General features: G+C 35.9%; 2 protein-coding genes across 7 annotated transcripts in view; one reads left to right on the top strand and one right to left on the bottom strand.

Annotated features, from left to right (window-relative positions):
* The window catches only part of LOC111511484 (uncharacterized), an 86,505-nt gene that overhangs the window by 19,415 nt on the left and 39,167 nt on the right, over window positions 1-27,923 (bottom strand). The window lies entirely within an intron of this gene.
* The window catches only part of stac (C2 and C2B_Munc13-like domain-containing protein staccato), a 137,811-nt gene that overhangs the window by 95,706 nt on the left and 14,182 nt on the right, over window positions 1-27,923 (top strand). For 5 of the 6 annotated variants that reach the window (XM_074174363.1, XM_074174366.1, XM_074174365.1 and 2 more), the window contains 3 exons: window positions 22,552-22,895; window positions 26,412-26,619; window positions 26,697-26,876. In XM_074174363.1, the coding sequence (XP_074030464.1) occupies window positions 22,552-22,895; window positions 26,412-26,619; window positions 26,697-26,876 (732 nt within the window). Of the gene's footprint in view, window positions 1-11,022; window positions 11,071-22,551; window positions 22,896-26,411; window positions 26,620-26,696; window positions 26,877-27,923 lie in introns of those variants that run through there. The other variant, XM_074174368.1, reaches the window with a different exon arrangement.

Below are 27,923 nucleotides of genomic sequence, written 5' to 3'. Positions count from 1 at the left end.
AGTGTTCGGTAACAATCAAGTGTTAGTTGAATGCGTTACTATTATTTTTTACTTTAATTATTCATACATTAGTTTCGGCCGAGTTGAAAAACAACTACATACTCTGAATATCCAACAATTCTTCGTACAACAATTAATTCTACTGTACAAGGTTTGTTTAAAAAGTAAGGGGTGATTTTAATTTTTCTCAATGAATATTCATTCATTCATCAATTTCTATTTTGACCGCTTCAATCGTCGCAAAAAGCCGTCCTTTCATAGGTCTCTTCAATCTTGGAAACAGGAAAAAGTCGCAGGGAGCCGAATCTGGTGAAAACGGTGGCTGAGGCATGATTATCGTGTTGTTTTTGGCCAAAAAATTACGAGCAAGAAACGTATGCCTCTTACCAACAAACTAAACATGCTAAGCAGCTGAAACCATGAACATATGTTCGAGACAAGTGTATAACATAAAAAATAAAAAAATCGCTAATTGAATGTACGTATCCCTCGAAAATTGAACATTTACCTCATTTATTATTCGCTATGTGAACTACTCATTGTATAATAAATAAAGCCATTTCAATATTTGCTACTAAATATGACGGCAATATCATTCATGTCGAAGTCTCAAACAAAAGACATTTTTTTTATTCTGTTCTGAAAAATATATCAGATGTATTTTGAAAAACTATGAGCGGTTACATTTTCAAGTTAAACAGGGTCACCCAGTCGGTGTTCTTAAATCAAATCCCGTTATGGATTTTCCGTGTTTCTTCAGCGCATGCGCTTCATACAATTTGGATTGTTGTGAAAGATCTGAATTTTCCGAGTCGATATTTTTCGGAGACGAAGTAATCAGTTGTTTTCATGTCTTAAAGTAATTCAAATCGCAATGATAGTTTTTAAAAAGGTAATAGTAAAATAATATTTTATTGCACTTCAAGTATAGAAGCAAACCATTAGATAATACAAGATTAAGAAGTTTATCCGAGTTGAAAAATAAACTCGTGTCATAACGATGTATTTGTATGACCAATAAGTTGTTTCTTGTAGTTAGTTACTTCTTACTTCAATGGGGTATAATTTGTAAGTTATTCTACAAAAAATGTTTAAACTTCAATCTCTCCTTCGGTTACTTGTAGTTAGGTACTTCAGTGGGATATAAATTGTAAGTTATTCTACAAAAATTGTTCAAACTTTACCCAATGGGGTATAAATTGTAAGTCATTCTGCAAAAAATGTGTGAATTTCAATATATCCTTCAGTTATTTGCAGTTAGTTACTTCAATGGGGTATAAATTGTAAGTTATTCTACAAAAAATGTTTGGAACTTCAATCTCTTCTTCAGTTACTTGTAGTTAGTTACTTGAAACGGGTATGAGTTATAAGTTATTCAACAAAAAAAAATTAAACTTCAATCTCTACATCAGTTACTGGTAGTCTGTTACTTCAATGAGGTATAAGTTGTAAATTATTTTACAAATATTGTTAAAACTTCAATCTATCCTTCAATTACTTGAAGTTAGCTACGCAATGGAGTATAAATTGTAAGTCATTCTGCAAAAAATGTTTGAACTTCAATCTCTCCTTCAGTTATTTGCAGTCAGTTACTTCAATGGAGTATAAATTGTAAATTATTCTCCAAAAAATGTTTAAACTTCAAACTCTCCTTCAGTTACTTTCAGTTAGTTACTTCAACGGGGTATCAATTGTAAATTATTATTCTCCAAAAAATGTTTAAACTTCAATCTCTCCTTCAGTTACTTGTAGTTAGTTACTTCTTTGAGGTATAAATTGATCAGCCATTCTACAAAAAAAAATCCAGCTTCCCTATTTAACAAAAAAAATTAACAAAAATGTTACCTTGTGCCTTGTGCAAGAAAGGGTCAATAATAAACTTCCAATCATAGTATCACGGTCGTTATCACATCCACAACAAAGAGAATATTTTTGGAATACCTGGGAAATTGCAACGTGCAAAAAATCGAAACTTTATATTTCAGTACTCTTTCCGGGAAAAATCGCAACGATTTCTCTTCATACCTACGTTTATAGGGTGATCCAGAAAATAAATTTTTCTCAATCTGAATTCCCAATAAATGTATCCTTCTGAAGTTATAATATGCTCTTCAATCATGACGACCTAAATATTGAAATGGCAATTGCAAGTAATATTTTTTCGTGAAACCGTTAAAAATAATCATTTCCTATCCGAAACAACTAATTCTGTTTTAAATTACATACCGTACGATACAGAAAATAATTTTCACTCTATCTATTTTTTCCAAAATGACCAACACTAGCACGAAATGACAAAATTTGCAATACACTCAGATATGATTTTATCCATTGGTTATATAATCACAATTGGAAAAATAATATTTTTTTCAAAGGGTAATGAATCAGTATTCGTGCTTAAACGAAGTATTGGAATTGTCCATTTTGAATCAGTTCAAATTTGGAGTCAAAAAAATCAAGTGGGCTCGATCTCCATGGAAACAAAATTACTGTTTTGTAATTTGCTAATGTTTTATTTTTATATTACATCCGTCTAGTGGAAAACCGCCTTAAGGTTGCAATCAAGCAACAATTTTGAGATGTTATGTAACATAGTCCTACTACGTCATAACATATCTATATGATATCACAACAATTGTAATAGTAAAACAATATTTCAAACTTTTTCACAAAATAGAGTTGCAATAAGGATGTGTGTCATTTCTTCTTTATGTGTCATCAAATGTGATCTGTCACATGCTGCGTTACGCCGGTGAGCCAATTATGAACCGAGACGATTACAACTTTTACAACTTTTTGAATCGTTATATCTCAAAAACGGTGGCTCGAAATAACTTATCGAACACTCAAAGTCCTTTTTTTAAAAATCAATTTATTTAGTACAACAAAATTATTAGACAAAGGTACGTCTTTACAGTAAGAAAGTTTGATTATGAATGCCGGCCAGTTCCCTGGAATCTTCGCAAGTCGGCTTATCTTCCGGTGTACGCTTTCGTAGACTCAGCATTCTTTCTATGGGAACCGTGTTGGACGTTGATGTAATTCCTCCCCCACAAAATTCAACTCCGGAGGGTTAGCGAGGGAGTTGAACATCGGAAAGTTCTATGTCTCCTCTTGAGCCTTGACTGGGTCGTCTATGGATATACCATGGCAATATCAGCTTCCTATAACAGATGTACAGCAATACTGTGAACAATACTAAGTAAATAGCTATTGTCCACAAACTAGGGGTGTGTGAAATTCTTCCAAATGACACGTCTGGTTGATTATTAATAATTTGAGTTTTAATTTCATGAAGTTCGTCCAGTTTAATATCCTCTAACTGAAGGCTGGAATTCAGGTTTGGAATGGATTCGACTTCTAGGCTCAGATCAGGCAGTAGGATTGGCTGTTTCGGGACTGTAGAAATTCTATCGTTGGCGATTATTTCCTTCTGGCAGATTATTTGGCAACCTACTGGAATTTCTATTAAGTAGGTTCCGGTGAGTTTTAAAATCTCTTCTTGTTCTTCACAGATGAACTTAAGGGTCTCCATGGATGGCAGTAATACGATCCATTGATTGGAATCTTCCAGTCTATTGAAGATTGGTTTGGTGAGCTCTATTCGAACTCGATTGCAAGATGTTATATTCTGTACACTCAGCATCTGAATCTCGCATGCTGGGTTGTTTTTTTCGACTTCTTGAAGGTGTAATTTTTTGCAAGTATAGAATTGCGGTGAAACTCGTAGACATTCGTCGTTTTGGAATGTATAGTACAACTGACTTCTCAATAAATATCTTTTTCGAGGAATTATAGCCTTAAACTGACTCCTTGTGGGAGTGGGTATGGCATATAAATGGTAGTATTCGAAAGAATAAGGATGCATGATAGGAACGTCTAGAATATAGGTAATTTTATTATTCAATATGTAACTTTTGATTCTTATTATATTTTCGAACATGAGCGTGTTATCTAAGGTCACTGAAAATGGTAGTTGCTCTTGTTTTAACTCTTTTTGAATCTTCAGTAGTTCCTTATAAAGATCAGCCGTTTGTATTATACTTGGATGCATTATTTTCAATTTGGAAAATGAGATCGAATTTTCGACATCTTGCAATATTGAATTGATTATTTCATACATGTTTATGATTTGAATCAAAATATCCTTGATAAAAGTTGAATTTTCTCTGTATGTAGTTTGATTTATTATGTGAAAAATTTGTCGAATCTTTGAATCCAACAATTTTTCATTATGACTTATCTGTTGAACTGTGTCATTGAATTTATTTATCAAATCAATGGTTAGACTGTTTTGCTTTTTAATGCTGTTACTCAATTTACTCTGGTTATCTTGAAGTTCTCTGATCAGGTTTTCGTATCTTTCGCCATCAGCGGAATCAAGATTTCCAGTGATAGACTTAAATATTGAACCTATACCATTGATGAGACCTCGTTTTGTTCGTTGAGGATGGGGTATAATTTCTTTCAATTTACTTTCTACTTTCTCTTTGGTAAATGTCAAAATTTTCAAGTAATTTGAAGTGTCATGGAGATAATCTTTATTTTTTGTAATAGTACTCATCAGTACATTTGATTGTGATTGAAGCTTATTGATTTCGATAATAATCGGAGACAGATCATAATAATGAATCAGAGTGTGGGTGTATTCTTCGATTTTAGCGGTTCCTAGTTTCAGTGGGATTAGGCCTGGATTATTTTCCAAATTTCTTACAGTAATTTTTTCATGAAGTCCAAAGACAACAGGAAATCTGAAATAATATATAATGTTGAACTTAGAAATTGTATGTTTTCTTAAGAGGACGTTTTAGATTGTCCATATGAACCTTTTCTTGGGAGTTTGTCGAAACTGTTTTAGACTGATTATTTACCGTTTTCAAAGTGGTTGGCTTGTTGAATTTATTAGCGTTCTTTTGACGTTGATGTTTTTTGACAAAAACAGTTTGATTTGGTTCAAAGATCGCGGGGTCGTCACGGCTTTTATTTACTCTTTCGATGGTTTTTTCTTTATTTCGAACAAGGTCTCTGTTGATTTTAGAGTAAAGGATTTTTGTTTTCTCTTTATGACTATTTATATAGTCATTGAGCAGGATTTGGTCAATATCAACGCTGAAGGGATTTTCGTTATCGATATGACCATTGATGATATCGATGGGTTTTAATTTCGTGGTTGAATGAATTGAATTGTTATATGCTAAAATTGCATATTTCATTTTCATTTTAGCAGGTGATTTTAGGTATCCTTGGGTGTTGAGTAAACGGATGTGTTCGATTAGCATGGAATGGAGCCTTTCGATCATTCCGTTAGACTGTGGGTGATCAGGGGATATGAAGTGAACATTGATTTTGTGTAATTTTAGTAGTTCAAGGACTACAAAGTTTTTAAATTCACTACCGTTATCCACTATGATCTGTTTGGGCACTCCGTGATGGGAAAAGAATTGTATTAGGTTATCTACAATTTCCGTTCCATTCACTGATGTTAGGTAGTACGCTTGAGCGTATTTAGAAAACGTGTCTATTATAGTTAGAAATTTTGATTTTTCTATAGTGAACGTATCGAGATGAATTATTTCAAAAGGCTTTGTCGCGGTAGGGGTTATGTTCATTTTCATTCTAATAGGATTTCTCTCATATTTGCTTTGTTGGCAAATCTCACATTCGTTAATATAGGTCTGGACTGAATTTTTCAAGAATGGCCAATAATATTTACTTTTGATTCTTTGTTCGGTTTCATCAATTCCGCGGTGATTAGTTTTGCTTTCATGATAATTTTTAATAATTTCTTCGGCATCTTTTTTTGAAGTGACATCTATGAGCTTTGAATTACATTTTTTGAATTTAAGTGATGGCCATTTAAAATTTTTTGATATTACGGCAGAAAAACGTTCGTAGTCATTGGGTTTTTCGAAGAATATGTGATATTGAACATTAGGGGATACATATTCCGTAACAAATTTAATAATGTCTTCTTCGAATTTTTCCTGCGATATTTGTACAGTAATTCGTTTCTTTTTACCAAATAATATAGTAATTTTTGGTTTAGCGGGACTATGTAAGGTTGAACTGAAAATAATTTGATTTTGACCATAATTAACCGCAGTTTCAGAGATCGGTATGTCTACTACAGGATTTTGTTCTTGATTGGTATGTACCGTGTTATCGTCTTCTACTGGTGGTTCTATTTGTATGGGAAGTTCCGATTGGTCATTTTCAGCTTGATCAGGAGGTTCTGGTTGGTTGAGAGATATTGGTTGGTTGAGAAGTATTGCTTGGGCAGGGGGTCCTGGCTGATCAGGAGGTTCTGATTGGGTGTTCATTGGCGGTTCTACGTCAGGTGAAACCTGAATTGAGGCAATGTCTTCGTTGAGTCTGTCAGTATTATTCTCAACGGCATCATCGCCTACATTTACCATAACAGATACGTCGTCTAGGTCTGGCAAAGGATCTCCGATGGTTTGGATATCAAAAGAGGGCTGATATTCAGGGGTTCCTAGGACTGGATGGATAGGATTTGGTTGGTTACCAAAAGTTGTAGACTGAGGAGCTAAACGTGCATCTCCGAGTATTTCGTCTAATTCGTCCCAGAAAGTCCTTGTTTCTTTGGTGTGAATTTCTATACGTGATAGGGCGTCTGCATTTGTGTTTAGTTTGCCCTTTTTGTAAATTATATTATAATCGTACTCGTCGAGTTTAATACGCCATCGCAATAGTTTCGAATTTGGATCTTTTAGCGAAAACAACCATTGTAACGGCTTGTGGTCAGTTAAAATGTTAAATTTCCGTCCAAACAGGTATGGGCGAAAATATTTCGTAGCCCAAACGATTGCCAACAGTTCTTTTTCAATAACCGAATAATTCTGTTCTGAATCATTCAGCGTTCTCGAGGCATACGCCACGGGTAAGTCATTACCTATCGGTCCCTGGGACAAGATGGCGCCTAATGCAACATTACTTGCATCGGTGGTCAAATTAAATGGTTTTGTGAAGTCGGGATATTGCAAGATAGGCTCATTTATCAAAAGATTTTTACAAGTCTCGAAGCATGAAAGAAATTCTTCATCATGTTCGATTTTCGCTCCCTTCTTCAGACATTTCGTTAAAGGTTTTGTGATTTTAGAAAAGTTATTGATGAATCTCCGATAGTAGCCAAGGAGTCCGAGAAATCCTTTGATTTGTTTCGTGGTTTTTGGCAATGGATAATTTTTTATGGCAATTATTTTATCGGGGTTAGGTTTAACTCCGTTAGGGGTGACAATATGGCCTAGATAGGCAACTTCTTTACGCAAAAACTCAGATTTGTCCAACTGTATTTTAAAGTTAGACTCTCTTAGTTTCTGGAACACAGATCGTAACCGTTCTATGTGTTCTTGCAGGGAAGTTGAAAAGACTATTATATCATCGAGATATACCAAACATTTTTCGTTTTGAATACCGCGAAGAATGTTATCCATCACACGTTGGAAGGTGGCTGGAGCATTTTTCAGCCCAAACGGCATTCTCAGATATTCATAGTGTCCGTTTTCAGTATTGAAAGCTGTTTTTTCAATATCTTGTTCGTCCATTTCGATTTGATGAAATCCACTTGCAAGATCTAAGGTAGTAAAATATTGACACTTCCCTAGTTTGTCTAAAAGGTCAGTAATATTTGGAAGTGGGTATTTGTCGTCGATTGTCTTTTCATTGAGTTTTCGGTAGTCTACGACTACCCTCCATTTTTGCTTCCCAGAAGCGTCCGCCTTTTTGGGCACAACCCAAATCGGTGATGACCAGGGTGAGTTACTAGGTCTTATAATTTTTTGGTCTAACATTTTCTTAATTTGACTTTCAACCTCTTGTTTATGTATGAATGGGTATCTGTAAGATTTGGAATAAACAGGAGTTTCATCGAAAGTTTTTATGTTATGTTTAATTTTACTTGTAAAAGTAAGGGGCATGTTTTCCTGATAGAAGATATCAGAAAATTCCTTACATAAGTTGAAGATGTAATGTTTTTCTTCTTCGTTTAGGTGGTCTGTGCGAAAATTAGTGAAGTCAAAATTCGTTTTTTCGGAATCATCGAAATTATTGAAATTTACTTCTTCTATGAATTTTCGATTGAATTTTTCTACTGAAATAGGTTCTGAAAAATCCAAGACTACGGGAGATGTTGTATTGTTTAAGATTGTTGTCAATGCTTTGCCATTTTTTGCTAACGTTAAGCATTCCGGAATTTCGCAATTGTGAAATTTTTGATGGGGTATTATTATTTCACCTTTAGCAATTGAAGTTTTTATTTGTATAACTTGTTCTGTTCGGGGTGCAACTGTGATTAAATTAAGATTGTTTTGAGTTTTATGGTACTTCAGTTTGATTTGGGTGTAAGGAGTTACAAGAAGATTTTTACTGAAGTTCAAATTCGCTTGAAGCAGTTTCAGATTGTCAAGTCCTAGCAAACCGTCAAATACATTATGAAATTTGAACAAATAGAATTTTAAGTTTTGGGATTCTGGTAATCTGAATATTTCTGAAGCAGGTACCATTGCACTATGTTTATGAGCTGATTTCTGAAAGACAGTAGAGACTATAAAGGGGTCATTTCTAATAGCATTTGGAAAAATTTTGAAGGCTATATCTGGATCAATAAATGATTTAGTGGACCCAGAATCAATTAAAAGCTTAAGATTATAGTCAGGTAATAAAATATATGGCAATTCTCCTGAATTGGAAGTATTGAAGGGAATAATTTGTGGATTTATGTTTGGTCGTTCATTGGAGGCAGGTTCTGAAAATTTTTATCAAAATGCGGGTTTTCGTCAAAATTCTGAACCTGCTGACTTTCGCAATAATCGTAATAAGCTTTTTCTTCGTGACCTTGACCTTGGTCATCGAATGAGTAAGTGGGGCAGAACTGACTTTGGTCATCTACTGAGTGAGTGGGGCAGAACTGACTTTGGTCATCTACTGAAAAATTATCATCTTGATTTAATTCAGTATTATATAGCTCTTCAGAAATAAAGTTTTTTTGTTGGGGTTGTCTTGGAAAGAAGCCTTGCGAATTTTGTTGAAAGTTGTTTGAAGTTTGTCGAGTGGAAACACTCATTGGGGTAGGTCGTGGAAATGTTCGATTTTGATTTGGTTTGAAAACGTTTTGTTTTTGTTGCTGATTATTACCAAAAACTTGTGAGTTGGTGAAGAACTTTTGTGGCTGATTGATTGGCTTCGAGTGAATGGGAATTGGTTGCGATGGGAAGTTGTTTTGCGCCCGGAAATGGTTATTTTGAGTATGATTATTGAAAGGTTGTCTTGGCATGGGATTAAAATATCTTTGTTGTTGAACAGGTTGAGTTTGTTGTTGTAACGGTGGTCTAATGTTTACAGGAGTTGCTCTGGTTAAAGTTCTGCTAGTATAATTTTGGAAATAATGGATGTTGTCTTCTTGAGTGACTAATTGTAATGCTTCATTAAGTGATTTCGGTCTCATACAACGGATAGTAGTACCTAATGGTTCTTTCAACCCTGATAAAAATGTTTTTAGAGTTAGGTTGTTGTAAAGTGTTCTCTTTAAAATTTTTGAAGCATCATCTACCTCATGCAAATCTATATAACTACAAAGTAAATTGAGCAGATTGAGGCAACGGTCATAAAACTGTTGAGGTTTTTCATTATTTTGTTGCCGCATCATTACTAGGTCCCTATTAAGGCAAGTTTCATCTCTTTGGTCTGCAAAGTTTCTAGACAGGGTGGCTTTGAGGTCATCCCATGTAGAAACATTCTGTATATTAATAATTAATTTGGCATTTCCTGTCAATTTTGAAATTAGGGAATTCAACAAATAAGTGTTCTGAAAATTGTCAGGATTCTGAGCATCATAAAATGTTCTAATTATACTGTCACAAACTGAAATGTATCTGTTCAGATCATTTGGGTTTCCGTCAAATTGAGGGACACAGTTTAAGTATTCTGGTTTGAATTGTTGTGCCATTTTTTGTTCAAAATTTATGCTAACTGGTTCGATTGAAATATTTGGAAATTGGTATGGGTGATAGGAGTCAGCTGAAGGAATATCTAGTGATAAATTTTCAAGAATTGTTGTTAAATTTTCAATAGACATCAAGTTGTACTCACATTAAATAAATTGAGGCTCTGAGCATTATCCTATAAGGTCAACTTCTGGATTCACAATTTTGTCTTCACCAGGTAGTATTCCTTGCAAATTTGGACAATATTGGTTCCAAATTTCGTTGGTTCACTGCTAATGGGGCCTTCCACGAATCTTCGATAGATTGGGTGTCCTGATATCCAAGGAGCCACTTCGTTTCAAACACCTTAACAAACGAGCACCAACTGTTCGATAACCGATTAATCGTTGATACGAAAATTGTCCGTTCGATACGAATCAATCCCGGTTATCCTACCGACTGCGCCAAATAACTTATCGAACACTCAAAGTCCTTTTTTTAAAAATCAATTTATTTAGTACAACAAAATTATTAGACAAAGGTACGTCTTTACAGTAAGAAAGTTTGATTATGAATGCCGGCCAGTTCCCTGGAATCTTCGCAAGTCGGCTTATCTTCCGGTGTACGCTTTCGTAGACTCAGCATTCTTTCTATGGGAACCGTGTTGGACGTTGATGTAATTCTCGTAGGAAAAAAAGTATTGATACATTTTTGTAGATAATTTTATGATCTACAATTTCTGTCTGGAGTATTTTTATGATAAAACTTACCGTTTCGCTGAAAATCGCGAACAATTAATTTTTTCGACCTTTGACCTTGAATAAAATTTTTTCCATACAGGGGAAAGATTGGAAATTTTCAAATTTTATTTTTAATCATATTTTAAACAATCTTACTGATTTTCAGCTTGGTGGGAATTTAGGTAGCTTTACTCTTATTTTTGGTCTAATTTGACCGGACTATAACACGTCGAGTGCGAAACCTCCTTTCTATTAATTCATGACTCCAAAAATTATAATCTTATCTTCATTTAATTTGCGGTCAAAGTTCTAATAATTTTAAAAACATATATGATGAAGGAACAGTCGTTTTTATAATGAATCATGAAACCTGGATTTTGTGTTACAAAGTAATAATACAAACTAATATCTAGTGTGCCGTGTGGAGAGTGTGCAACAAATGTTTTTCATAATTGTTAAACATGTCTGATGAAAGTTGGTAGTGTGTCGAAACATGAATGAATGAAATTATTAATAAAGGAATAAAATTAACGTACTATTTCATTCTCGGTATATTTTATAATCAATAGATACATAAAGTCTGTTACCATAATTTTTGAGTGATAACCGTTGGTGAAAAATTGGTAAAGAAAATTTGTTAAACTTCGGAATTGTGGTGAAAGTAACAAAAGTGTTGTGAAATTGATCGATTCATCTCAACTGTCGTAAGTTTGAGTTCTGTCTCAGTCATGAATAGAGAAACACGAAAACAAAGCCAGAGCAGTGAGGGCGAGGATGAATTGCACCTAATTGTAGAGAATCTTGTTACTAAATTGTGCACCGCAGCAGATGATTTCATAAGTCGACTAACTGAAACGATAACCCAAATAGTCGAGGAAAAATATGATGAAAAATTCAGTGAATTGAAACGGGAAAATGAAAATATGGTTGAAAAACTTCAGCAACAGGAGGAGATTATCAATAGTTTGGTGAATCAGCAGAAAAAGCAGGAACAGAAAGAAAAAAGTAGAAATTTGAGGTTGTATGGTGTTACCGAAACAAAACCTAATGAAGACTTCACTAAAACTGTTTTAGATATATTCAACAATAAACTAAAACTGAAAATAGATGATTCCAACATGGAATTTTGCTACCGATTGGGAAAGAAAGAAAGGAATAAAAGTAGGGCAATGATGGTGAGATTTTCCAAGAACTACTTCAAAAATCTCGTGTGTAATAAATAATAAAAGACTCCTAAAAGCGAGCAAATTGGTGATTAGAGAGGATCTTACTAAGGAGCAAATGGAAATTGTTGGGGAAGCTTCTAAATTGGTGGGATCGGCTGGAAAAGTATGGACACTTATTGGAAAAAAATTTGCTAAGCTAAATAATCAGCAAAACGTGTTGAAAATTGGCAAGATGGAAGATATAACCAAAATACCTGATGAATGTAACAATTAGTTAGTGAGTCATTTAATATATTCATTCGAATGCTCATATTATGTATAGTCTATACGAAGTCAATCCGAACATCTGAATGAATAGACTAATAATGTTCCGGGTCTGATAAATTTACTAGTTAATACCATATAAAACCCCTACACAAAAACAATGATTTTAAATAAAACTATACAACGCCGCCATTGCCATACAAAGAAACTGCCGACAATCGGTAACTATTAACTTTTTATGATTCGAATTGACTTCGTACACACGATACCCTAAGATTTAAAGGATTGATGTGCAGTATTGCGAGCAGTTGAGGTGCTCCCTTCAATTCAATCTCGGTCTTATTTGGAACATAAGGGAGAGAAAAAGAGAACTATTCGTTATCTATTTCTTGTTTAGTTTTACTTCAACCTCTCTTTGTAATTGAATATGGATAAATTGTTTCAGAAATGCATTTTCTGAATATAGGTTTTTGTAATGCAAAATCACTGTTGCCCTCCTTTAACATATATCAAATAAATAGTCTTGGATAATTCTCTAGATGATATTCCACCGATAATGGAATTGTAAGGGAAAGGGGCTATTGCTACTATCACTATCGGTGTTATTTTTTGCCAATACCTTCCTCTTGAATCACTCTAACTATTTATAAAACCCGCATCAAAATCCGTTTCGTGGTTTTTGAGATCTTAGCATATATAAGGACAGATGCATTGATAACAGAAATAAGATACTTCACAATAAACAAAAAACCCTCATATTTCCATAAGAAAATTACATATCGTACAGATAGATATCCATAACTTGAATATTCCATATGAAAATATACTCACAATGCCAAAATTCAAAACAGAAATTTTTAGACGGTCTTTTAGGTACCAAATTTGCCAAAGGTATAATTATGTCCCCAACTCCCGCAAACAAATAAATTTCACAGATTTCAAAACTAAATATACGCTAGTTGCACACACACCGATTTTGGACGGCCGACTTTGTACTGGTCGTCCAAATTCCAATAGTGAACCACATGTGGGAACGGGACCTTGCACACACGCCGACCGGTGATCGTCGCCGGTAAAATACCGGTGAGCAGCCGTCCATTGCCACTGTATCGCCGGCAGTACCGGGAAGTAGTGGCGTACATGACTAAATACACTCTTGCATACTCACCGGTTTTTTATCGACCATTCCAGTCTCGAATGCTCGGAGAAATTGTAGTTACTACGCATTAATTTCGTTTTGGTAGTGCGTGCTAATTACGACAACAAAGCAACTGATTGTTTGACCGATAAAAATCCGGTGAGTGTGCAAGCACCCGCTACCAATAAAATATCGGCCGATTTTATACTGGCCGTCCAAAATCGGTGTGTGTGTGCGACTAGCGTAAGGTGCTTGTTCGTTTTTAGGGACGATAAACTTGTGCTTTATTCACTTGCTAGTTTCAATATTTACCTTTTGTTGAGTTTCTTTCATTTATGAAGTAATGAATATATTCTCAAAATAGTAAATTTTCTACCTTTCGGTAAAACTGTAGGTATAGTCGAAGTAAACGTTATTGTGCACACTTAAATTTGTCGGCACTCTCAAAGGCCAAAAAACCAATAAATAGAAATGAACCGGCTGCGAAATAGTCCACGTGTACTGAAGAATTGGCGGTGTATATTGGATAATTTTTACTAACCGAGATTTATGATTGGCTGAAGAGTCATAAAATTAAATTTGAAGGCATGTTATGGTGACGAATAGAAATCGGGACTGAGGTGATGGTTATTAGTTCAGGAACTGATCGCGATTTAAGTGTTGAAATTCGATGTTGATGCAGTTATAATTACTTGAAATTTTTGTTATCTGTTTTGGTTTCGAGGGAAACAAACTATTACAAGCAACACCAGATCTGACCGAAATTCCTTTCTCAGCTGTACGTAAAATAGTCAAAAACAAACTTTATGAACGCAAGACGCGATGTGATACAGGATTACCAAAACCTTTTAGATCTTCATCAATAAAAGCCAATGAGATTCCTACAACTGAAATCATAAGGAAGAAATTGAATACTTCCGGTCATAACGTGAGCTGCTGTGACAAAACTCTTCAGAATTGGATAAAGAAACTAGGAATTAGATTTAAAATAATAAACAAACGTTACGCAGTTGTGGAAAGCAGAAGAATAGTGGAATTGCGTAACAAATACTTAGGACAAATAACTAAATAAAGACAAGAACAACGACAAATTTTCTATTTGGACGAAACTTACTCTGACACTCACGATACAGTTACGAAAGGGTGGACTGATGGTTCGAAAATGTGTACGCCTAACATACCTGCAAATAAAGGATCGCGACTAATTTTATTATGCATTGCGGAGGAAGCAAGGGATGAGTTCCGAATTCTTTGAAATTATGTGTAAAAAACTTGAGAACTACAATGTTGACTACCATAAGAACATGGAAGCTAATATTTTCGGGGAATAGATTGAATAGATTGATCCTAAATTTGGATGCGAATAGTGTATCAGTTCTTGACCTTGATAACGCTTCCTATCATTCGCGACTGCTCATCAAAGTACCGAATAAAAATTCGAGGAATGATGAAATACACAGTTTTTTAATGGATAAAATTTTTATTTTGAAGATTACTATACCAAAAACCAACTACTTGAAGTTTAACAGACAAAAACAAATGAAAAAGTGTATACCCTTGAGAGTATTACTGAAAAGTATGGACACACCATACTGAGACTTCCCTATTTTTGTGTTTTCAATCCCATCGAGTTGATTTGGGGAAAATTGAAACAAAGCATTGATAAGATGGTAATAAAGATAAAGAAGAAGTATCTAATATTACCGAAGAAGACTGGCAGCAAAGGATTAAAAAAGTAATTTTATTTGAAAAAGACTATATGAAGATTGAACACTTCCATATTAATGGTAGAAATAAATTAATTATTGATTTAAATGACGACAGTTTTCTCGGGTTTCGCTCCGTGTTCTGTGTATTTTCTCCCCATAAGGATTATTTTCACAACGTTTCGGCAAAGTCTCATTTGCCATCTTCTGGCATATATATATATATATATATATATATATATATATATATATATATATGAGTAAGTAGTATTAAGAAGTATTTTCAATTATCACCCTGTTATTTGAATCCCTACTTTCCCACTCACCTATATAAACGAAATATTTATTATATATTTTTATTAAATATATATTATACAGTTATTGTGATTCTTATATTATCAGAAATGATTATTGTATAACGAAATTAGTTAGTTCCCTAACTACATTATTAAAGGGGAGCTGTTGGAAGGTGGTTTGCACTGTATCGTTTGCTTGAACTATACTATTGTATTTTAGTTTTATCTTATTCAAATAATTCTAATAACTTTTGTTTGAATAGATAAGTAAAATGGCAGTTTGAACATGAATATTTGAAAATTTTCAAGATACCCTACTCATCAGCTAAGATTCAGGAGAAAAAAGGAAAACTGATGACAAAATTTGAGCGAATTGAACAGAAATAATTAATCTCAATGATACGGATCTCATACTGGGGCATGAAGTTGTCGAAAGGTATATTGATGCTCCGGAAAGAGTCGAGCTCTTACTCTTTTTGTAAAATTTAGATGGAATGGAAATAGTGAAATTTCAAAATTATAATAATAATTAATAAATGTAGGACGTAAAATGAAATGAAAATAGTATACTCTTCAGTACTTCTACTTCTACAGAAGTAATTTTCGGGGTTTTTTCATTTCTGATTCCGTCAGGACAGTTTCATTCAGTTTCACTCAAAAATTCAGGTCCAAGTTTCTAGCACTTCATCCTGCTCTCCAAACACCCTTTGTATATATTCGGCAAGTACGAGTACGTTGAAACACGAACGAAGTCCAAGTATATCGATTACATTTTCAGTTTTTGTCTTGTTCGTTTTTTTCTCTACATCATTGAATCGGATTTTATCTTTTGTGAAGCCCAAATCTTGTGTGCAGGGTTAATGAATATTACAAAACTTTCCATACTTCAAATGTTCTCCTGTAAAGTTGTATTGCCAATACTACTCATTTACGAGGGTGATTTCAAAAGTTTTCGACTTCAACATGAAGATAGCAGCACTCATAAATAAAAGCTAGTCAATTTCGTTGTTTATATGTTGACAGTCACTCAAAGTTTCAGACATTTTGGACGCGCAGTTGTTATGTAACAGTCGTTTGAGTGAGTTGGTGTGAGGGTTTCTATGAAAATGGACAAAACCAAGTATCGAGCTGTCATTAAATATTTGTTTTGAAAGACAATACGTCTACGTGAATCAAAAATGAGTTGGATGCTGTGTATGGGGACTCCGCACCATTATTTACTGCAGTGAAATTTTAGGCAGCTGAATTTAAACGTGTCTGTAAAAGCTTAGGAGACGATTAATATTCGGATATTCGGGACGTCCAAAAACTGCAACTATCGATGAAAACATCGACCAAGTTCAACAAATGGTGTTAGACGACGGCCGAGTTGAGGTGAGAGAGATGGCAGAGGATGTGAACATGTCCAACGCTCTCTTGGCGCAATAAATCCGAGTTTCGGCGCCAATTGATTACTGTACACCATTGGATACACAACTATACGCCCAAAACAAAAATGCAGTCCAAACAGTGGACTGCAAAAGAGGAACCGGCTCCAAACAAAGCAGAAACTGTTTCTTCGGCTGGGAAAGTGACTGTTTTTTTGGGATAGTCACGAAGTTATTTCAATTGATTATCTTTAAAAAGGAAACCCACTGAAAGAGCATACTATGCATCATTACTTGACAAGCTGAAGGCAGAACTCGCGGAGAAACGGCCACATTGGCAGAAAAAGAAAAACTTGTTTCACCAAGACAACGAACCATCTCACACCTCAACGGTTGGCATGGCGAAGATCCACGAATAATGGTTGGAACTGCTTGATCATCAGATCTAGCCCCAACCGACTTCTTTATGTTCCCTTGCTCAATATTGCTTCTTTTATCTTTTCTGAACATTCAGTTTTCCGTGAATGTACGTTTTCAATTTTGTTATAATAAGCACAAGATGGTGAGAATGTGGTTAGAGTATCTTTTCCTATAAAAGGTCCTCCAAAGTAAACGTTGAGCTCATCTGTCTTCCTTTGTATCCCAATTTCGTGAAATAATTCCACAGAATCAATCTTTCTCTACCAGCATTTCAATGTTTCTACCTCTATAAAAGCTCCTCAAAAATATACATTGCGGTGTACCTATGCCATCTTTTCGTATCTTGATGCGGTGGAACATTTCACAAATGCCTCCACACAATTCAATATTTCTAGCAGCATTTAATAATACATCTCTTCAATAAATCTTGAACCAAATCATCTGAAGGAACAATTTATTCAGGCCAGTCTCAACTCCCTACACTGTAGGTGTCAGTCCATTAAAAGTGACACCTACTACTCCCCTGGCTAATACCACGAAGGGCGTTGGATTATATCCGATCTACAGTGTAGGGAGTTGAGACTGGCCTGAATAAAGTGTTCCTTCAGTTAGATGCTTTCATTTATAGCCAGTCTTCAAGTATGCCCACTGACTATATGTGAAAATAAATCTTGAAATTCGAAAGATAAGAAGCTGCTTTGTCTGACAAGTGAAAATGTTTTGAAATATGTCATTTAAATATGATGATAGAACTAATCGATATTTCTTATTAGTCAGGGGGCTATGCTTGAAGACCGGCACTAAACAAATCTAAAGAAATTAACTTTAAACGCTCAAGCCAGTCTCGAATATACCTACATAGTAAGTTAAATGGACTGACGCCTATCAAAAAACAACTACTCCCCTGGCTAATACCATGAAGGGCGTTGGATTATATCCGACAGCATAGCCCACGGGCGTTGAATTAAATCCGAAAGTACAGCCCACTGACTAAAAAGAAAGTTTTTCTTCCTCATTCAGAGAAATCGGGCAAATTACAGATATGCAGTTGGTTAGTACCTCGTCCACTAGATGGAGTGACATTTTGTTGTTTCGCTCCAACTTAGGAAGAGGAATGAAATACTCTGAAAGAATTCCGATTTTCAATTATGGAATATCATTGACTTTAGGTCGATGATGTGGCCACTATCTTGCACTGATGAGTGGCTAATGAGCCCGAAACCGGTCTGCAAGTGTGCCCGACTCTTTCAGTTGTAATGCCAATTGCATATGCAGGAAATTTTCTGTGAAGATTCCTGCACTGACGCATGTAGGGTATAATCCAACGCCCTTCGGGGTATTAGCCAGGGGAGTAGTTGTTTTCTGATAGGCGTCAGTCCATTTAACCTACCGTGTAGGTATATTCGAAACTGGCTTGGACGTTTAAAGTTCATTTCTTTAGATTTAATCGATATTTGATGAGAATCCATTGTAACGTATTTAAAAAACACTTTAATGTAACATTTCCACTTGAAAGTTTACAAAATCGTTACACGTGTTTCGCTATAACATCTTCAGGCGTCACAATACTGTTTGTACAAATTCTGTCTTGTAGTTTGAATCATAATGAATATTCCAACCTGCCAAATTTCTTCATGATAAATCAATTACCTAAACTATTTACCTATCTAGTGGCCACTCATAAGACTGGAGAATAACGAATAACAATTTTTACCTGTGCTATCATTTTACCAATTTCAAGATCTGTCCTAATTACCAATTTCCTCGTTGCAAACTAAATTCAATAAAGGGTAACAATTCAAATCTTTTTGATTATTGAGCAATAATCCCTAATTTTTACATCTATTGATTTCTAAACATTTCAAAAGGTCGAGTTTTGAATCTTTCTCTTCCAAATGCAATACGTCATAATCGTGATTGAACTCGAGTCTCTTCATCAAAAGATGATTCGCGAATGTTGGATTGGTCTTTCCTTTCAAAAAACTACTTTTATTCTTTTGGAAGATGTTCCCGTGTGTCCAATATTAAATTTTAGACAAGAATCGCAGTGCATACAAGAACCACAAGTCAACTTATATACCCAAATTTTCTGTAGGCAACGTCCAATTTTTTGTTTTTTAAAAAACGAGCGATATTATCAGTAGGATCACCAAAGTTAGAGTTTTTTTTTTGTACCTTGGGAGCTGTCTGACTTGTCCATTCAGTCCAAGTCTCCAGAAAACACTGCAGCCTCTTGGTCTCATTGCGTTTATTCTCCCATCTTCTCATGACACCCATTCCATCAGTCTCGTTCCCTGTACTAGTTTGTACAGGTTCCGTGTTGGATGTTCGTCATATTCTTCTGGGCGTCATTTTGTACGTCCATATATTCGCATAAGATTTGTAGAGCTGTTTCTATCCCTTCGTTGCATAATCTCCTGCTGAGGTCTCCGTTGTACAGCCCCATTTTATTCAGGTGTCCTCTAAGCGGACAATGACCGGTTAGTAACCCTATAATTATTCTGAGTCGATCCCTACTATATTGAAGTAGTTCTTCGGTTCTTTTCTCGGACGGTTCCCTAATGAAGGTTCTACTGTGATTGTTGCCAGGTACTTTTGTCCAGTACTCTGTATGCTTCTTATTGGTCCATGTCCTAATCTGGTTTTGTACCAATGATTTTGGTACCCCCAGAGGTGGTCCATGACCTACATATGACGTTGATGATCCGCGTCTAGCGCATTCATCAGCTTTATCATTACCTGTGATTCTTGAATGCCCTGGCACCCAGTACAAAATTAATTTGTTCCTATTTGCAAGTTCATTCAGTTCTTCATGGCATTCCCAGACCAGTTTTGATGTCACCTTCGGGTTTGTCAGAGCCCCTAGTGCGCTCTTGCTGTCTGTAAAATTATTGATCCGCTCATTTCTTTGAGGTCTCAATTTAATAAGCATACACTTCCGCCTGAAAGACGGATGTGTATAGTCTTAGCGGATAGCTGTAGTTTAGATTTCTATCCGCTCGGTATATTCCAGCTCCCGTTTCATTTGGTCTTCGATGCATCTGTATAGAGTTAGAGTATCATTCTTTGAAACTGGATAGACCTGGTTCAGAGTTCGTTTCTGTAGTTTTTTAGAAAGAATTCAATCAACCTCGTAACCTCCACCACGTAACCTCGTAACCGTTGTTGATAACAAATTGTTTTATGAAAATCAGTTCTCTTTGCTTTCTGGAAAGTTCTGGAATATTCAATAGTGTGTGAATCATACTATTGAATGCCGCTATGTTGTACGAGGTCCGTCTATTAAATATCGAGACTGCGCGCCTAGAGGGGGCCCTAGAGGGGTGGGGAAAAAACGAGTAGTGCATTGGGTTTCTGGAAATCTTCTATATTCACGTACCAAAACATGTTTTCCTCACTATTATAGTATTTGTGCCATAGCTGTTTGAAACGAATGTGTTTTTTTCTCGTGCTGAAAACCATGTGTGACGAAAAACAGAAGCAACATTTCAATCACAAATTTCTCGTTAAATTGAAAAAAGACTCCGACTGAGTGTAATAAATTGTTGCAAGAGGCCTATGGGGAGAACTCTCTATCTCGTGTGCGTGTTTTTGAGTGGTGCAAGCGCTTCAGTGAGGCCCGAGAGAGCACTGAAGATGACCAGAGCTCAAGTCGCCCAGTCATTGTTTCAACTCCGGAAACAGTGACCAAAATCAACCAAATTGTGCGTGCAGATCGTCGAATGAGCATCCGAATGATTGCTGAGGCTGCAAACGCCGATAAAGAAACTGTTACAAAAATTTTACACGAGGAATTACACATGACAAAAGCCTGTGCGAAGTTGGTGCCAAAAAACCTGACTCATGACCAAAAGCTCTTGCTTCAAGAGGTCTGCTCAGATTTCCATGAAAGGTTAGAAGAAGATCCCGGACTGATGAAAAACGTTACTACTTGCGAGGAAACGTGGATTTTTCCATACGATGTTGAAACAAAGCGGCAATCAATGGATTGGAAGACGCCAGAATTGCCCAGAATAAAAAAAGCAAGGATGTCTAAATCAAAATTTAAGGCAATGTTGATCGTTTTTTTCGACATTAACGGTATCGTGATGACTGAATGGATTCCAGAGGGTCAGACTGTCAACCAGACTTTCTATTTGTCAGTTTTGGCAACACTGCGAGAACGAGTTCGTGAGAAACGGCCCGAGTTGTGGAAGAACAACTCGTGGATTTTGCACCAGGACAACGCACCTGCCCATAACGCGCTATCTGTGAAGCGGTATTTGGTCGCTAAACGGACTCCAGTGCTCGAAAACGCGCCGTACTCGCCAGATTTGGCACCGTGCGATTTTTTTGTCTCCGAAGATGAAAGCTGCTTCAAAAGGGACCTGATTTGAGTCGATGGAAGCGGTAAAGCAAAAAACGGCAGAGCTCCTAAAGGCCCTCACCAAAAAAGACTTCCAGCACTTCTTTCTATCAATGGAAAAAACATATGGAAACGTAGGTGGCGAGAAGGGGGGAGTATATCGAAGGGGAGCATTCGAATGTAGAATAATTTTTATAATAAAACCATTTTTCGTAACCAGTCTCGTTATTTCATAGCCGGACCTCGTATAAATGAATTGTTTAAAGTGATGTCCGTGTAAGATGTTTTGTGGAAAATTGCAAAATCATGTTTATTTTTAATTCTAGTGATGGTCAAGTCCAAAAATTTGTAGAGTTATCAGTCGTGAATTTAATCGAAGGGTGGATGGAATTAACAAATTCGATAAACTTATCCAGCTTACCGGCAGTCATTTGGTGGAGAAATAACGACCACTAAGATAATTTGCTACTGAAAAAAGAAAATAGTCGGTTATTGGTTATTAACTCTTTGAAATCAGTGAGAAACGTCTCACGTGAAATTTCATCACAAATCCGAGTGAAGATACACTTTTTATGTAAAAAATTACTAAACAGTATACTCCAAATTCTTAAGATTTTGTTAAAAGTATTACTTCGTACGAGACTATGTACATGTTTACCATACCAACATTTGCAGACCAGTTCTAAACATTTTATTTTTGTTGCACGCTCTCCATCAGTAATAGGCTTGATTTGGGGGAGGCACGGGGTGGCAGTTGCCTCCGCCTTGATTAAAATACTGTATTAACGTCTATATCATCAGTCTTATCGGGCATTTCAATACATTTTTCATTAGAATATATACTTATACCAGGTTTGGGAGATGGAGTAGTGCCCAAGGCTAGATTTTGTAACTGATTCATCTTGTATTTTGTGGGACCTTTGGTAGAGTAGAAGTTGTAACTGAAAGTACTATTTGTCTTTGTTTATAATTATTCACTAATGATAACCTGATTTATTATGATTCATTATCAGGGAATCCTCATCAAGTCATCTTATGCCGGTTGTATTTTTACTGAGTTCTCAGACTAATAAAATATGAGGTGAATCAAATCTAACTAGCAACAGGAATCTATAATGAATCGTTTATAATTCAATATCATAAATTGTCATTTGTATTTATATTTCAGATTGATGAGCTTTACTGCGAGGTTCTATACGAAATTCTTCACAACGTAGGCTGCGATGTCGCCTATGAAATTGGCCAGACTGCCTTATTTTCCTACGCACAAGATGCCTTCAAAATACCCAATGACAAGCACAAACACTTCATGGAAATCGCAGAGAAGAAAGAAGCTCCAGACCTGATGGTGAACGTGGAGGTGATCGAAGCTAAAGATTTGAAACCGAAAGATTCGAACGGTTTGAGCGATCCTTTCGTTACATTATATATGACTTCCAATGCCGCGCACAGATATAATACTTCCATGAAGACGATGACACTGAATCCTGTGTGGGAAGAACATTTTTCACTGTAAGTGCATTATCCGGTCAAATTAGACAAAAAATAGGAGTGAAGGTACAAAATTTCGCACCCAGCTCAAAATTGGTAAGATTGTTCAAAACACTATGAATGATTTTCAGCAAAACGGTCAGTTTATCGTAAAATTAGTCGAGATGAAAATTATAGATCAGATAATTATCTATAAAAATGTATGAATACTTGATTTCCTAAGTGTCACCGTTTCTGAGATATAACGATTCAAAAAGTTGAAAGACTTGTACCTCTCTCTCTCTCTTCCTATCTTTAGGCGCATATAACCAATGCTCCTGCTCCTTCGTCGGGATCGCAGCGGTCTTGCACGAAGCAATGCTGCCACTAATTTTTTGTCAACTTTCTTTTAATATAAAAACAATTTGGTTTTTATAAAGTCGCCTCCTGCTTGGGAGACCTTTTGTTTTTTTTCCACATATACAGTCCCCTTTACATGGTTATCCGAACCACCCCGGCCTGGATACCGGCGTGAATAAAGGGGGCCCTTTTTTAGGGGACACTTTTTTTTATAAGACACACCCATTTTAGTAATTAACACAAAGGACTAACACAACACAAAAAGGAGCCCCACGATAGCACATGGCATCCGCGTACCTTCTTTGTGGGCGAACGTTATCAGCACGTCCGTCCACTACCACGGCCACCATGGAACTCAAAGTTGTACCTAATTGTCATAATATGCACACGTTTCCACGACACCTTTGAGGTTGCATACTTAGTGCGTTTTTTTAATGTGGCGTGGTTTCCTCGGTAGGCCTATTCCACGTATCTATTGTGATTCTTTTTAATATGAAGCTATTGAATGAAATATATTAGCAAGGATTGAAAATGATAAAAGCGGTGTATAAAAATAGGGAAATTCATTCGTCTGATTCATAAGTCTCTAATACTTCTGCTTCGTCTTCTTTTTGTTCTTCTTCTTCACCTTGTTCTTCTTCAACCTGGGTGCAAGTAAATTGCCTCAATAGTGATACGTCGTATGTCTCCTCGTTGGTATCAAATGAATCCTCAACTGTTGGTGATCCAACATTGGAGCACGACCGGCTTTGACAATTTGTACATACTAGAGAACAAAACAGTCCAACTTTCTTGGAACCACATTTAGCACCCTTTTTACAGTTGCAAAAATTGTGCTCAGCAGTTTTTTCGGCGCAGGTCTGAACTGTTTCTGATTTATTGTTGACCAACTTCCAATCCCAGTCTTTTATAACAAAGCATCACTTGAATTTGGTAGTATACCCGTAAAAGATGTTGATGAGCAGCTGCTGAGGTTGGAGGAAGACAAGCTAATTGCACTCGTTTTTCATTTCGAGAATTTTTAATGAAACATGCATACCGAAACTTGTTTCACGTTGTTTTTTCAGGAGCTCCATACATAGAGAGTAGAAAGCGAACTCCGTTGGTGATAGCTTCCTGTGGAGTTGAATTACTCTTTTTAAAAACTTCAGCACATTTAACTAAATCTGAAGTGAAAACATATGTATATAATGTCGATTTCAACTCTTACAACTTTTTGAATCGTTATATCTCAGAAACGTGAATAACCCTAGAATAGGGAATGTTCCTCCTCACGAAAATCAAGTAGTTTTCATAACAGAACTCTAAAACAATGCATTTTAAACTTATCATTTCAACCTTTTTCTTTAAAAAATTATTTAAATATTTAAAAAAGAGGAATGAAATAATGTATTTAACATTTAAAGGGATTCGTTTCTTTTTCACCATTTGGCAATATCGGTCATAGCTAATAAAGGACAATGAATCTGTTACCTGTATGAGACAAACAAAGATGACATATTTCAGAGGCATGCTGTTATGTTTACTTATATCCCGAGTTCCGAGACATTCTGTGACATATGATATTTTGTGCACCTAACCTATCTTCCTCTATATAAATAAATAAACAAGACAACTGTTTTTTATGTGGCTTGTAGAGGTGGTATTGAACTTTAATTTATATTTTGCCTTAATTGTTGATTTATAAAGATAATTTTCCTTTTTTAAAGTATAATATCTAGGTACGTATAAATTCTAGGCGCTGTTGCCAATATGTGAATTAGAAACAAATCCCTTTAAAAATTAAAACCCAACATTTGAAACATCAATATGAATACTTTTCGAAGTGAATTTGAAAAACTCATGAATTGAACTCAACTTTACTCAAATGACGATGGGAACATTTCCCATCGTCATTTGCTTAGTAACAATTGTCTTGATTGGATATACTGTTCAAAAAGAAAGTGCAGTAGTCCAAGTATTATGGGCTGTATTTTATTTTAAAAAAAATTAGATATTCACGAAAATTGCAATAATGTAACCCATGGTATCAAAATTCACCTATAAAAATAAATTATTGAGAAAGTCACTAGTTCACTCAAAAATTTCGCAAAATTGCATCAAAAACGTCTCAGTTCCTGCACTAATCGATTTGAATATCAATGAAATACGAAATATATATTTATAATTCTGACTCTCGCCTCTCGCAGTAGTAAATTTTTTTGTATGAGTGTATAATTCATGGCATATTATAAAGAAAACACAATCTTGGCTGTGGTCTAATATCTCGAAGTGTCAGCAACGACTGACTGGAGAGCAGCATGTCATCTTCATTTCAATCAGGTTGGAAAATATTCCCTTACCCTTTCAACTGAGGGACTGGAGAGCTCCGGATTCACTCTTACTTATACCATTAGAGGGTGGGGTGGGTCCATGTGAATCCTCACTCCTGATTGGTCCGCACTTGTACTAGCTTGTTCTAATTGGTTCTTGTTGTCGGCAGGTATGCTTCTGGTAGAATGTCGATCGGAGTTACATTCCAGTTCATTTCTGACTTTTTTTTAGTACTGCATACCACGTTCTGTTAACTCGTATACTTTCTTCTTTTCTATTGAAATTGTTGGGATACCAACCAATGGCCTCCCAATGAAGACGTCCATGATAATGCATTGTATTAGACAAGGCAGCAGCTTCTTCGTATTTCATTGCGTGGTTTTTTCTGCTAAGATATATTTTGCAATTACGAATTTCTTCGGTTGCATAAGACGACAGCTACACTTGTATTCTTGTATCCTGTAAATTTACAACCAACTTATCAACTGTGCAATACTCTGATTGAGATCCATAAGCATCCCAACAATTTCAACAGAAAAAAAGAAGGTACACGGGTTAACAAAACGTGGTATCTAGTGCTCAAGAAACCAGAATACAACTTCGATCGGCATTCTACCAGCAGCATACCTGCCGACAACGTAGACCAAACAGAACAACCTATCACAAGTGCAGGCCAATCAGGAGTGGGCATTCGCATGGACACACCCCCTTCCCCTAATATAATAAATAAGAGTGAACACGGAGCTCTCCAGTCAGTCGTTGAGACTTCGAGATACTAGCTTCGTCGTGCGGACCAATCAGAAGTGAGGACTTGCATGGATACCGTTGATCAAATAGCTTGGCAACCTGATTTCCACATTCATTATTTAATCACCAATTTTTCAGGCCCATCACAGAAAACACTTTAGAAGACACATTATGTCTAGAAGTGTGGGACTTCGATCCAGCCGAATCAGTGAAAGAAAAATTGGGAAAAATATTTGAAGTCAAAGGAGTAAAGGGAATGCGAAAACTAATGAAAGAAATTGCAGTAACAGCGACAACTGGACAGCATGAAAATGAGCTAATAGGCAGGGCACAAATCCCACTCAGCGTAAGTTAATAAAAGAAATAATAAATTAATGCTTTGTTGAATCGTTTGGGATTGTTATTCATTTTTTTTTGTTTCAGACTGTTCCCGCCTCAGGAATGACAATGTGGTACAGTTTAGACAAGAAAAATAAAGTCACTCGCCAGGGAGTACTTAAAGTGCGCGTATCTTTCAGTTCGGAGAAAAACTGTCAAGTTGCGGAACAAGAGTATCGTCATATGTTAAGGATCATTCTTCTGCACGAACTTGAAATGTCCAAGGTACAAGTTCCGTATTAATTTTCTTTTGAATATTTCTAATTATTGAATTCTACTATTGAAGAAGGAAGCTGCGCAATACACTAAACACTTTTAATGAGCACTCATGTCACCCAAAAAGCGAATAAAAATACTTTTTCAATATAAACTTTCAAGTTCAAACAAAATGTTACCCCAAATTATATTTTAACGCTGTTATTTGAAAGTTTCACAAAGTGTGAGAGTTTCCGGAAGACTTATTTCATCAGTTCGGACTTCCACAGTTTGATATAATACTGTCACACAGGACAGATACTGTCTCCACAAGGAAAAGAAGCCGCCACAACCAGTACTTGTACTTCCCTACATCAGAGGATTATCGGAAAGGACAAGAAGGGTTAGGTCCAAGTATATCAGGACCTGCTTCAAATCTGAGAACACTATCCGTAGCAGCCTCATGAAAACCAGACCACCAAACGCGGATTGCGATTCCAAGAATTGCATTTACCGGATACCCTGCGAGTGCGGAGAATCATACATCGGTGAATCTAAGAGGCCATTGAAAGTTCGCAATGCTGAGCACAAGAAACACACACAGCTAGGAGAAACCAACAAATTCGGAATAGCAGAGCATGTTTGGACTCATCAACACAACATCAAGTGGACTCAAGCTGAAATCATCCACAAAGAGGAACACTGGTTTAGGAGAAAATTCAAAGAAGCCGCGTATATGTTGTCCAACAACGCATTCAGTCAAGCTAGCGCAGAGATACGTAACATATGGAAACCTCTAATCAAGCGAAAAACGACCAACTCCCGCCAAACGGTCATCTCCCGCTAAAACCAATGAAGCGGACAGAGGGAAGAGGGGATAGGTGAAAGCACTCGAATGACCTATAAATAATCAGATTTCGGAGGAATAAGTCGTTATCACCCGAAGACGATTGTGGATACTAACAATCGAAACGTCGTGACATAACTTGGTTTGGAACCTTTTAATTTTACTTTTAAATTTTTGTTAATATTTTTTTAATTTTCAGCTTTTATTAATATTTCAATTTTTTATTTTTT

Source organism: Leptinotarsa decemlineata, unplaced genomic scaffold, assembly GCF_025532065.1.
Source record: "Leptinotarsa decemlineata unplaced genomic scaffold, Ldec_3_MD MMD2_tig00000576_RagTag_RagTag, whole genome shotgun sequence".
NCBI classification, from domain to species: Eukaryota; Metazoa; Arthropoda; class Insecta; order Coleoptera; family Chrysomelidae; genus Leptinotarsa; species Leptinotarsa decemlineata.
The sequence above is the reverse complement of the archived record's forward strand: the minus strand, read 5'-3'. Positions and strand labels throughout refer to the sequence as shown.